Source organism: Colossoma macropomum, unplaced genomic scaffold (assembly GCF_904425465.1).
Source record: "Colossoma macropomum unplaced genomic scaffold, Colossoma_macropomum, whole genome shotgun sequence".
In the NCBI taxonomy this organism is placed as follows: Eukaryota; Metazoa; Chordata; class Actinopteri; order Characiformes; family Serrasalmidae; genus Colossoma; species Colossoma macropomum.
This window is the reverse complement of record NW_023495248.1, coordinates 1-13,975: the sequence shown is the minus strand read 5'-3', so window position 1 is coordinate 13,975 and position 13,975 is coordinate 1. Positions and strand designations below refer to the sequence as shown.

At 43.7% G+C, this 13,975-nt stretch overlaps 1 protein-coding gene across 1 annotated transcript; it reads right to left on the bottom strand.

The window, feature by feature from the left end:
* Positions 1–2,976: 2,976 nt before the first annotated feature.
* LOC118801243 (zinc finger protein 665-like) lies at positions 2,977–12,739 on the bottom strand. The gene is made up of 2 exons (XM_036561434.1): positions 12,209–12,739; positions 2,977–5,019 (listed from the first exon to the last, which is right to left on the bottom strand). The coding sequence occupies exons 1-2, from the start codon at positions 12,702–12,704 to the stop codon at positions 4,025–4,027; spliced, it is 1,491 nt and encodes a 496-aa protein (XP_036417327.1). The 5' UTR covers positions 12,705–12,739; the 3' UTR covers positions 2,977–4,024.
* Between the last annotated feature and the right edge of the window lie 1,236 nt (positions 12,740–13,975).

Genomic DNA, 13,975 nt, shown 5'->3' with positions numbered 1-13,975 from the left:
TCATGGGGGCTCGGACCCTGGTTTTTCTGTAAAGCTGCTTTGTGATGATATATAAATAAACTTTGACTTGATTTGATGCAATCGAGGATTTTTACATGACATAGTGGCCCCTTTCTGTGATGTTTTTTGGGGTCTACCACTTCGTGGCTGAGCTGTTGTTACTCCTTGGTATTTCCATTTTATAAGGACAGCAGTTACAGTTGTCTGGGGCAGATCTAGCAGGGCAGAAATTTCATTAACTGACTTGTGGGAAATTGGCATCCTATGACAGAGCCACATGTGACCTATTCCACTGCCAACGCTTGTCTATGGAGACTGCAAGGCTATGTGCTTGATTTTATACATCTGTTAGCAATGGGTGTGGCTGAAACACTGGAAGTCAGTAATTAGGATGGGTGTCCACACATGGTCATATAGTGCACCGTGAAGAGAAAGTGATGCTCTGGCCAATGAGAGGTTAAGCCTGTGCTCCTAGAGATTAAGAAGTCAGTTACTGATAAATATATTGTTTAAGGCTAATTTCTTATTAAGTATGTACTTGTGCACTATATGTAATAACATTAATACACTGTAAGTATTAAAATGAAAGGAGGAAACAATAAAAACAATGATTTCCGTTTGAAGTTAATGGATTGTTACCCAGAGTACTTACTAATAAAAACACTTATGAGTCTTAGAGTTTGATGCAATACCAGAGTACGACTTTCATAACTTACTTTAACTGATCATTTTACTTTTTGAACCCCCAAAATTGGATTATTTTCCATCATCAACATTCCATATAAACTCAGAAGACTCGTGTAGGTTCACTGGTGGTTCTGGATAGTAAATAAAATGTCTATATTTGTGTTGTAGTCATGGCGACCCCTGGTTCCTATCACCACCACTGTAAAGACATCTGAACCATTTCACACCAAACCACTCTGAATCTCTCTGTTTACATCTCACACACTGAGTTATGCAGGAGTTTTGAAAAATTGGTGACATTCTCCTTTAAGCAATATCCCCCAGAGCATGTATGCTGTTCAGGTGGTCACATGATCAGCAGTTACTGAATCATACACTAACAAATTCTTCTATAAGCAAATTCAGTTTCATAACAATAATGGATTTATAAGAATATGATATTGTTACAACACCTCATGTTATTTTGTATCAGAATTGTTTTCAGTGGAAGAAGATCTGGCTAATGCCTGATACCTAATTAGTAATAAAATTAATATTAAATAAAATTGATCTAATATAAACTTACATATAAAATCTACTCAGCTAAAAACTGCTTTATATTGTTTAATTATAACATTGACACAGCCTGTTTGTTCTGTAGCCTCTACCCAGAATTATTCACTGATTTTGGCATCATCAATATCAACATTTTAACAAAACCTCAGTGCCTTTATTGTTCATAATATTGATGAAAAGCATTGTTTATTGCAGAAACATATTATTTGGTCTTTTGGAAAATCACAGAGCTAAATGTAGACATGTATATATGACAAATCTTATACTTTTAATGGCTACAGTTTATATATAGTGTAAACTCTCAGGCAAAAGACCAACATTTGTTGCCATTGAAAAGGAGAAAACATTACACTGAATTAATGCAGCCCTTTTTGAAACTAAACACTTCTAAAACTGTTTCAGCATGTGTGCACTTCAGTACTTTTGTGTAGTTATGTATATCCCCCAGGTCATTCTTTTTGGCGTTCCTCATCTCATTAACTACGTCTCCAATAACCGTGGTCGCTTGTCCTTATGTGTCAAATCTTCAGTGAGAAATCTGGTGTTGTCTTTGACTCGGACGTCAGACAAGATAAACAAGTCAACTTTGGTAAGAAGTAGTTCCGCCAGCTTAGAAACATCGCCAAGCTTAAGCCTTTTTCTTTTTCTGACCTGGAGAACGTTGTTCATGCATTTATTTCTTCTAGAACTGACTACTGTAACTCTTCGTACATCAGAGGTGGCACCATACTTCCAAAAGGGGTGGGGCAAAACATATTGTTTAAAGGCCACTGACTAAAACTGCCTTTCATGTCTTGCTGATGACGCATCCTTATAAACCTATTCAGAGGTGGGTAGTAACTAATTACATTACTAAAATACTGATGGATTTTTATTGTTTCTCCTGAGTATTTTATTTTTTGTAGTATTTTTGAGTACATTTGCCTCTACTAAAATATATTAGCGAGTAAAGAATTTTTTTGTACTCTGTTACATTATAGCCATTCATATTTAGACACCATTTTTGTGTATAATTTAAGTTTGTTTTGATGGTGGCAGTGTTTGTAGCGCTTTGTGATTGGTTACATCTCTGACTTTGGAGCTTCTGTATTTCAGATCAAGAAAATCCCAAAAAGAGAAGAACAGAGCTGCACAATCTTCAGTTCCTGTGCTGATAAATGCTTTCTACTCCAGCTGTTTTGGGGAAGGTTCTTTACTTGTGTAATTATTTTATGCCAGTATCAACACTTTTACCTGGGTATTAATAAAGACTACTGTACCCACCTCTGACCCTGATCATGAACAGTGTCAGTGTTAGTTTTGATGCTGCTTCAGTAGCTGCAGCCTCAGATAGCAGCATTCGTTACTAACATCATTTTCTAAAGACCCACCACAGTTTGTATTTTGTCTCTTTCCTTTGGTTCAATATCCTTTCAGAGTTCTCCATCAATCTGAAGAACCATTTCACCAAGCAAAGGACCATTTAGGCAAGAAATGGTTCTTTAAGTGTACATGGTTCCATATAGAACTATTCTCTTAACCACCTTTTTTAAGATTGTAGGCCTAACTTAAATTGAGTAGTGATGGAGGATGTTTCAGAACAGTGTGAGTGTATTAAACTTTTAATTTTTTCGACCCAACTCTAGCAAACAGGTCTACAACTCACACTGATCAGATTCCTCCAACAGCCAGTGAAAACATAGAGCGTGCAAGAAGAAAACGCAGCAAATAAATAAAGAATAATGACAAAAAGACTTAAAGTAGTGACAAAAAATTATATAAATCCTTAAAAATTAAAACTGCATGCAGTAAAACATATACACAAATCTAAATCAATCAATCAACCTTTATTTAAGCTCGGAGTGCACTGAAGGTGACCCTCATTTGCAACACAGCTGAGCATTAGAACACAGAACAAAGGACTAAAAAGAGTAATAAGCACCAAAATAAAAAGGTAAAACATATCAAACCAGTAAAAAATGGCAAAATGAAATGTAAACTACTAAGAATTACAAAGTTTAAAATAGGGTAAATATATTTGGTTTGGGACCTTCGGACATTGACACTTGAGGCTCATGTGAGGCACATACAGCACTTACAGCTTGAGACGGATTGTCTCAATCTACAGATTGAGACTTGGGGCTGGGGTTTGGGACTTCCAGCGCTACCCATGGCTCTCGTCGACACTTGAGGGCTCAGGTTCGGAACTTCTGGTGCTACCCACGGCTCTAGTCGATGCTTGAGGCTCGGGTTTGGGATTTCCGGCACTACTCACAGCTTTCATCAGTGCTTGAGGCTCAGGTCTTACGGCACTGCGCAAAGCTCTCATCGATGCTTGGGTTCAAAAGTTCCAGCAATACCTGTGGCTCTTTTCGGCACGTGGGGCTCAAGTTCGGGACTTCTGGGGTACCTGTGGCTCGTCAGCACTTCTGGCTTAAGTGCTTCATTCCGCACCCCATGGAGCCTCAGGGCTTGTGTGTGGGATTTCTGGTGCTACCCATGACTCTCGTTGACACTTGGTGCTCAGGTCTGGGACTTCCTGCGCTACCTGTGTCCTTTGTCAATGCTTGTGACTCATGTGCAGGGTTGTCTGTGGTGTCTACGGCTTTTGCTGGCGCTTGGTGCTGGATGCTTGCCTCATTCCACACACGCATCTCTTGTTGGTGCTTCATGTTCTTTTCAATTTGACAAATTCATGTACCACAAATTTTCATCTCACTACTTTTTCAAATACCTGAAGCTTAAGGCTCCTCTCCTGTATGGATGTGCTGGTGTCTGTTGAGGTTACCACGGCCTCTAAAGCTCATCCCACACTGTGGACAATGATAGGGCTTCTCTCTGTATGAACAACCTGGTGTCTTTTGAGGGTACCACTGTTCTTGAAACTCTTCCCACACTCTGAGCAGTGGAAGGGCTTCACATCTGTGTGGACGCGCCGGTGTCCTTTCAGAGTACTTCTGTCTCTGAAACCTTTCCCACACTCTGGGCAGTGATATGCCTCCTCTTCTGTGTGGATGCGCTGGTGTCTTGTGACGCTACACTTGTCACAAAAACCTTTCCCACACTCTGAGCAGAGATACGGCTTCTCTCCCGTGTGAACGCAGTGGTGTCGTTGGAGACGACTCTGTTGACTGAAACCCTTTCCACAGTCTGAGCAGGTGTACGGCTTCAGCGCTCGGTGACTGAGCTGGTGTTTCTGGAGACTACTCTGCTGAGCGAAACATTTCCCGCACTCCCAACAGTAGTAGGGCTTCTCTCCCGTGTGAGTGCGCTGGTGTTTTCTGAGGGCACTGTTGTCTCTAAATCTCTGCCCACACTCTGAGCAGTGATACGGCTTCTCTCCCGTGTGAATGCGCCGGTGTTTTTTAAGGGCAGCCTTTTCTCTGAAACTCAGTCCACACTCAGAGCAGTGATACGGCCTCTCTCCTGTGTGAACGCTCTGGTGGAGTTTCAGACGGCCCTGCTGAGTAAAACTCTTCCCGCACTCTGAGCACTGGTACGGCCTCTCTCCTGTGTGAATGCGCTGGTGAAGCTCGAGGATGTACGGCTGAGTAAAACTCTTTCCACACTCCGAACAGAGATACGGCTTCTCTTCCGCATGAATATATCTGTGCAGTCGGAGACTTCGCTCTCGATTAAAACTCTTCCCACACTCTGAGCAGGAATGCGGCTTCTCTCCTGTGTGAATGCGTTCGTGTTTTTTAAGGGTCGCTTTATCTCTGAAACTCCGCCCACACTCCGAGCAGGCAAACGGCTTCTCTCCCGTGTGGATACGCTTGTGTATTTGGAGGTGACCCTGCCGAGTAAAACTCTTCCCACACTCGGAGCAGTGGTGAGTTCTCGCCTCGTCTGCTTTTTGTTGCGTCCTCTTGCGAGAAGCACCAGTGTGGTGGAGAGTACCAGAGGACGTTTGCTGAGTTTTGGAGCTTCTTTTGGAGGCCATACTATTTTATTTCACCTCTACTGACCTCAGCAGAATAATGTAGTCCTATTTACAGCATTTCCTGATGCGTTTGTGGAGGTAGAATTTAACAGCAGGGGAAGATTTCCAAGTGTGCATTGGTCATTTCTGAGGAACAAAAAAAAAACAAAATTACCAAAAATGACCAAAACATAAAACATAAGATGTCCATACCAGAGTTCTAGCACACTTATACATCACATTTTATATGTGTCCTCTATTATCTTTGTCCATACTTTTGCTCATTTTCCATATTGTTGTGCAATATCTTCTGTGTTGTGTGTGCACTGGATGATCATGGAGCAGAGAAAGGCATGTAAACAAAGGCCAGACTGACCTTCTGCTCTCTCAGAAACCCAAACAACCCACCAATACAGCCACTGAACTGTAAGACGACCTTATTCTTGCACTCTGTGGGCTGAGCAACTGCTTGACCGCCCACGTTTCAAGAAAATACCCCTTTTATGCCAATTCTCATTGGATGATGGTGCTTCAGCCAAGTATGTAGTGTATGTAAAGATATTCCTAAGACAGGCTTTACACAATGAAACTTTCATGCAACCATGCTGTAAGTTACCTGCAAAATATCTTCTGTGCAGCTTGTTAGTTACACAAAGCAATTAGAAATCAAAGTTGCACGCAACACAGTCAGTTACTCCACTAATTAGCCAAAGTCACCAGAGGTGATATTTACATATTTGCAGTATTTTTATGATCACGTTACAGTTGTATGTGTCACTTATCTGTCTATCTATGGTTTTTACTGTATAATCTGAGTTTTTATCTGTTGTGTGAACGTTAAGCCTTTGAAAATGAATGTTTAAGTAGCCGTTACAGTTAAGGCCTAGTTGATACCTCACTCATTCAGTCCTAGAAGCACATCTCTATCTCCTATTCTGTAATCTTCTATATCCTCATGATCACAAACGAGTCTGAGCTCTGTGTAAAATATGGCGGTGTTGATAGAGGGGAAGACCACCCGACAACTGTCTCGTTCCACAAATTTGAGACCGATGGAACTGTTGCGGCTGAGTCTGAAATTAGTTGCAGGGTGTTCTTCAGAGGCTGAAGACTGAAGGATCAAACGCTGATGAAGCAGGAGGCCTGCCTTGTCTCTGGAGGATAGCGTCATTCTTCTGCACCCAGTTTCACAGACTAACTGACCCGAGGGAACACTGACTGTCTTGTTTATTGAGGAACTTAGATCGTTGCCAATACAGCTGCTCTTAGCCTAACCATAACAAAGCAGCAGGTGTGAGAGTGACCGTCTAGGAACAGAAATAACTGAACAGAATTTTCCGGATAGAGCTTCACAGCAACAACGCACAATACCGAATATAATATTAACTATTTCAACACAATCTGTCAAAACCAAGAGAAAATAGGCCATTTATTTCAACACCATCAGACAAAATCTAAAAAAAATAAGGCTTTATTTCAACACAATCCGTCAAAATCTAGAGAAATGTTATTATTACAACACAGTCAAAATCCATGGTAAACATTATTTGGACACAATATAAATTTAAAGAAAATAAGCCATAATGTGGACGTAGTGGAAACCTTGAGGAGCCAATGTTCTGAGATGAGGTCACAGTGCTGTCAGAAACAGAGAGGTGAATAAACAGCTGGTGTGTTTTCTCCTCTAGCCAGGGGTTCTCAGTCAAGGTGTTAACAACAGAAGAACTCTTTTTGGTTCTATATAGAACCATCTGCTTGCATGCATAAAGGGTTCTTTGCTCAGGGAAATGGTTCTCCATGTTGATTGAGAATGTGGTGTCTATAGAACTTTTTAGAAAATGGTCCTACACAGCAGCAAAAGGGGTTCTTCTATTGACATCATAACAGTAAAGGAACCCTTTTTGGTCCGGTATGGAACCATATATAAGAAATTCTCCATCAATCTGAAGAACCATTTCACCATGCAAAGGGGAATTTGTGCATGCAATCAAATGGTTCTGTATAGAACCAAAAAGAGTTCTTCTACTGTTAAAACCTTGACATCGTACACAGTTGCAGGACCCTTTTTTGGTGCTATGTAAAACCATATACATATCAGTCTGAAGAACCACCAATCTGAAGGACCATTTCACTATGCAAAGGGCAATGTATGCATGCAAATGGTTCTATATAGAAATCATGGTTCTTAATAGAACCACTGCCCTTACTACAGAACCCCTGAACAACCATATATTTAAAGGCTGGCTGTGAGAGCAGCACCGTTACTTACCCGATAAACAGATCCAGAGTTCTTTGTTTGAGGAACCCAAACCAAAACAGAAACAGGCGCGAGGTGGAGCGTCACTCCGCGAGCTCTGCTGCTCTCCATCTGCAGAAGAGCTCACACCTCTCACTCTGCTGTCAATCAAACACAGAACAGAGCTGTGATCTGATCAGCTCCTCACCTCCAGCCCCGCAGCTCCTGCCTGCTCCTCCGGTGGAGTGGAGCGCGGATCTTCCGCCTCTCCGCTTCACTGGGCTCGGTGATCCACAGTCACACGGATCAGCGCCACCACGTGGGACCCAGAGGGGCGGTCTCTTCACTCTCCTCACTCCACCCGCATTCCGGTCAGCTCCGCCTCCTGCGCTCCTATTGGACAGTAGCAGGGTCAGTTTCAGGGGAGCATGGCTTCCTATTTTCTAAGTCAGAACTGTTCACAGTGGTGGTGATAGGAACCAGACGTCCACCTCTAAAAGCTCCCTCACAGAAAGTTACTACATGAAATGGTTATGAATTCACTGCCTGATGACTGAGACACTGTTTTATGATAGTTTTGAAAAGATTTTGGCCCTAAACTCCATTCATGGTGGAGGGATACATAATATGCAGGGCGCTGTGAGGCAAAATAGTCCCCAAAGAAAACTTATTATTTCAGATTTTCCACTATTTTCCATCATCAACATTCCATATAAACTCAGAAGACTCGTGTAGGTTCACTGGTGGTTCTGGATAGTAAATAAAATGTCTATATCTGTGTTGTAGTCATGGCGACCCCTGGTTCCTATCTCCACCACTGTAAAGACATCTGAACCATTTCACACCAAAACACTCTGAATCTCTCTTCCCCATACAACTTCGCAGGACAACAAGTCAAAGGCTGTAGTGCAGGCACCCCACCTTAACCGCACCATTACAGTCGATGAAGAGGAGGCCTTGGTTCGTTACATCCTATGGATGGCGAACCACGGCTTCCCCGTCACCAGTGCTGTGGTGAAAAATGAGTGCAGAGTATGGTCAGGTCAGATGGGCGGCAAACCTTAATAAACCTGGAGACAGGCCCAAGTAACAGCTGGTGGCTTAGGTTTCGAGCTCGTCACTCAGACCTGTCCATGAGGACACCCGACTCCCTGGACCGAGGCCGTGTCCATGGGGGAACCCCTGAGGCTATACAGGGTTTCTTCGCCATCTTTGAACCTCTCTATGTCCAGCATAGTCTGCAGGAGAAGCCACACCTTCTCTTCAGCTGTGATGAGACAGGGTTTGGGGACAAGCCAGGGTCCAGAGAGAGGGTCCTTTGCCCCAAGGGGAGGAAGCATCTTTATTGGCAGCAGCAGATGACAAGGGAACACATCACTGTGCACTGCTGTGTGAGTGCAGTGGGGGTGAGCATCCCTCCATTCATTATTTACCTCCGCTGCCTCCCCAGCACTGCATATGCCCTGGAGGACCCCCCTGGTGCTCTGTATGGAGCTTCTGATAAGGGCTATATGGATTCTGAGCTCTTTCTGAAGTGGCTGGGCCACATCGTCACCACCTGGTGGTGGTCAAGGCCACATCAGCTGCCACCGCATGGGCAACCTCAGTGGCCGCTCCAGCAGCCACATCAGCTGCCACCACAGGGGCTATCTCAGCGGCCACATCGGCTGCCACCGCATGGGCAACCTCAACGGCCACTCCAGTGGCCAGCTCAGCCAGTCCATCCCTGCTGCCTTGCCCAACATGCCACTAGATGCCACCATCAAACCCCTTAGTGGAAGCAGACTTATTAGTCTTATTAGACTCAAACTTTTGTTATTTATTATGCATTACTACAGGTTATGTAATTAACAAAAAAATAAACATACTATTATTTTATTACCTAATTTAAGAAGTTTTAAAAAATGCTTAAGTGTATTCACTAGCCATAGTATGACGTTTATCTACAAGAGCCCAAAACACTTCTGTTTTGTGTATTTGCTTTTGTGCATTAATAATTTTTGTACATTGAAAATGTTTATAATTGTGATGCAAAATAAACGATCTGACCACCTCCTACTTAATTTAAGTGACCCTTTTTAGTCCCACAACAGGGAAATTTCACCTCCACATTTAACCCATCTGTGCAGTGAAACACACACTAGGGGGCAGTGAGCGCACTTGCCTGGAGTGGTGGGCAGTCCACAGCACCCGGGGAGCAGTTGGGGGTTAAGTGTCTTGCTCAAGGGCACTTCAGTCACGTACTGTCAAGCTCAGGGAATTGAACCAGCAACCTTCCGGTCATAAGACTGCCCCCCTAAACAGGATGCACTGGCTGGGAATCGAACCTGGTTCAACTGCTTGGAAGGTAGCTATGCTCACCACTGTACCACCACCGCCTAAATATTTCTGAAATGAATGTATGCAAAACAAATCATTATGATCATAATATACGCACTTAAGCTCATGATGGAACCAGTTAAAGGTCTGTATGACTACATGTTACTACCGCCATAGGTGTGTTTAGAAGCCCACCTCTCGCCGCAGAAGGTTTCAATGCACATCCCAGAGAGGGACAATATATACATACATATAACATAATATAGGATAAAATCATGCATTTAAAATCATAAGTAAAACAGCAGTTTATCCAGTTCTGTATTTGTTTACTGTGAAAAAAATCCCCTAGTGGTCATACTAATTATCGCACACGGAATCAGAAAATGAGACTTGTACACAGTTGGCTTGATCTTATGCATGTGTGTGTTTTATGAAGGCACACTGAATGGGTGACACCCAAACTTTAGGGACTTACACAACTGTTTTATTCCACACACACATCTCTAATTTAAAATGTCTGAAACATTACCTTCTCAACCCTCTTGAACAGAGCTCCAAGGAAGAGGTCAGATTTAGTCTGTATTTTAGTGGGCTCTCCACTTTGCTCAGCAATGTTTCACCTGCCATGGTTTAAAATCTGTGCAGAAATATTGTGAAACATGTATTTATGAATGTTGAAAACATAGAACTCTTTGACTCAAGGCATGTGGTCTGCAGAAGGGCCAGCTGCGCATGTTCTTATAGATGTACACACAAACACCTCAGACAGTGACCAATCACAGAGATGAAGCCTTTTTCCATCATTCATTTACTTTTTTATTTATTTAACCAAAATCAACATGGACTTTTCATTCTGATATGGCTTTTGACGCATTTGATTGTTATGAAGAAATATTACTCATATTTTGCATGTTCTGCAGTAAATGCGCCACATCTGGGCCAGGGACTAAGGTGGGTACTCAGCCATAACTGTGTGCCATATATGAGCCACATCTGGACCACACCTTTTAAATATGCTCGCTTTACAGTGTGTGGGCCAGATCTGGACCAGATCCCTTAGTTCCACTCACTTTACAGTATATGGGCCAGATCTGGACCACAGCCGTTAACCCTAAACACTTTACAGTATATAGGCCAGATCTGGACCAGATTCCTTAGTTCCACTCACTTTACAGTATATGGGCCAGATCTGGGCTGGGGATCGAGCCAGAACTGTGCCAGAACAAAACCAAGGATGTGATAAATTTGCTGCTGCTGAGCACTGATTGGTTGGCGTTACTGCTAATGAGCGCTGATTGGTTAGCATTACTGCTACTGAGTGCTGATTGGTTAGCATTACGCTACTGAGTGCCGACTGGTTAGCATTACTGCTACTGAGTGCTGATTGGTTAGCATTACTGCTACTGACAGCCAATTGGTTAGCATTACGCTACTGAGTGCTCAGTGCAGAAATGCTAGTGTCCTACCCAGACAGCTAAAATTGTCTGGCCAACTTGTGTTCCACATCCTTGTGTTTGTTCTGGCCCTGTATATGGCTGCTGGGTCCTTGGCTCAGATCTGGCTCACACACTGTAAAATACATAAAACTAATGAATGTGGCCCAAACCTGGACTAACTACATTATTGGTCACACCAAAATTGGCCCACAAATTTAGACACAGGGCAAGTCTGGTGTTTGGCCCTTTACTGGTCCTTTACTAACATTTACCTGGTAATCAACCAACACTTGCATAGAAAAGATGGAACTGGCTTGGCTTTCTTTGACTTTTCCTTATACTTTTAGAAATTGAGAAATTCCCAAATAAATAATTTTGTTTAATTTTGTATTTTTAGCCAGTTAGCTTCATTCACCCAAATTCATTGTGGACTTGCTCATGGGCGCCCACTATCATTTCACATTTTTTCATCATTACATCAAGTTTTTGATAAGCGGAGGAATAGGAATTGGCCAGGGTCCCCTTAAACTGGCTCCCAGCATCATAGCCAAGCTACTAAACCCTCTAACGGCTGAGATTGGGCACGTGCTAAAAACATGAGTTGCACTGATTGGGCTGCCAACTCGTTACGCCATTTTCAAGAAGGAACTTTTTACTTTTTTAACAACAAGCAGCACTAAAGGATTAAGAATATGCACAAAACTCAATCTATATTTAATGTGTCATACAGATCCTCAGAATTCCAAGCCCATCATGTAAAAACAGAGGCAGGACCTTTTTGCATATGACAGCTGTTTCAGTTGGAAATTATTTAAACAGAAAATGAAAACAAGTTCCATCATTCACATTAAACTACAAAAACCCATAATAAAAAGTGTGTTTGTTGACTTATCAGTTTTGCCACACTCTTGGTACATTTGTGTGTCTTTAAATAACCGCTCGGTCATTCAGCTTGTGCGTGGACGCGCTGGTGTCTCTGGAGGTGGCTCTGCTGATTGAAGCTCTGCCCGCAGTGCGAGCAGCAGTAAGGCTTCTCTCCTGTGTGAATGAGTTGGTGTCGTCGGAGGTTCCGTATGTCGCTGAAACTCTTTGCGCAGTGCGAACAGTGATAGGGTTTGTCTCCTGTGTGAACGAGCTGGTGCAGCTGGAGATAGTTCGGTCGAGTAAAACTCTTCCCGCAGTCTGAGCAGCGGTACGGCTTGGCGCCCGTGTGAATGTGCTGGTGTCGCTGCAGGTTGCTCTTCTGATAAAAGGTCTTACCGCACTCTGAGCACTCATACGGCTTCTCTCCGGTGTGAATGCGCTGGTGTGCTCTGAAGTTTCCTCTGTCGCTAAAACTCTTACCGCAGTGCGAGCAGTTATACGGCTTCTCTCCGGTGTGGATGCGCTCGTGCACTTGCAGAGAGCACTGCTTAGTAAAACTCTTCCCGCAGTCCGGACACCGATAGGGCTTCTCCCCTGTGTGAATGAGCTGATGTGTTTGGAGGACGATTTTTCGTTTAAAACTCTTCCCACATTCTGAGCAGTGGTACGATCTCTGCTGAGCACCGGAGCTGCTTCTGGATGCCATGGTCACGTTCCAACCTGACTCAATAGGGCTTCACTCGTTTCTGGAGGAGAAAAAAATGACAAAGAAAATCAGTGTAAACCACAGTCTAATACAATTTAGTGATTCTTGGTTTCTGTTTAGTCAGAAAGGAAAGTTTTAAGAGGAGAACGAGGGATAGAGGAACGTGTACAGGGAGGAAGAGTGAGATGGAATCAGCAAAGGGAGAAAGAGGAACTGACATAGGGAGAAGGAGTTAGAGAGGACCAGACACAGGGAGAAGGAGTTAGAGAGGACCAGACACAGGGAGAAGGAGTTAGAGAGGACCTGACACAGGGAGAAGGAGTTAGAGAGGACCCGACACAGGGAGAAGGAGTTAGAGAGGAACTGACACAGAGAGAAGGAGTTAGAGAGGAACCGACACAGGGAGAAGGAGTTAGAGAGGAACCGACACAGGGAGAAGGAGTTAGAGAGGAACCGACACAGGGAGAAGGAGTTAAAGAGGAACTGACGCAGAGAGAAGGAGTTAGAGAGGAACTGACGCAGAGAGAAGGAGTTAGAGAGGAACCGACGCAGAGAGAAGGAGTTAGAGAGGAACCGACACAGGGAGAAGGAGTTAGAGAGGACCTGACACAGAGAGAAGGAGTTAGAGAGGAACCGACACAGGGAGGAGTTAGAGAGGAACTGACGCAGAGAGAAGGAGTTAGAGAGGAACTGACACAGAGAGAAGGAGTTAGAGAGGAACTGACGCAGAGAGAAGGAGTTAGAGAGGAACTGACGCAGAGAGAAGGAGTTAGAGAGGAACTGACGCAGAGAGAAGGAGTTAGAGAGGAACCGACACAGAGAGAAGGAGTTAGAGAGGACCTGACGCAGAGAGAAGGAGTTAGAGAGGAACTGACGCAGAGAGAAGGAGTTAGAGAGGAACTGACGCAGAGAGAAGGAGTTAGAGAGGACCTGACACAGAGAGAAGGAGTTAGAGAGGAAATGACACAGAGAGAAGGAGTTAGAGAGGAACCGACACAGAGAGAAGGAGTTAGAGAGGAACCGACACAGGGAGGAGTTAGAGAGGACCTGACACAGAGAGAAGGAGTTAGAGAGGACCAGACACAGGGAGAAGGAGTTAGAGAGGACCTGACACAGAGAGAAGGAGTTAGAGAGGAAATGACACAGAGAGAAGGAGTTAGAGAGGAACCGACACAGAGAGAAGGAGTTAGAGAGGAACCGACACAGGGAGGAGTTAGAGAGGACCTGACACAGAGAGAAGGAGTTAGAGAGGACCTGACACAGAGAGAAGG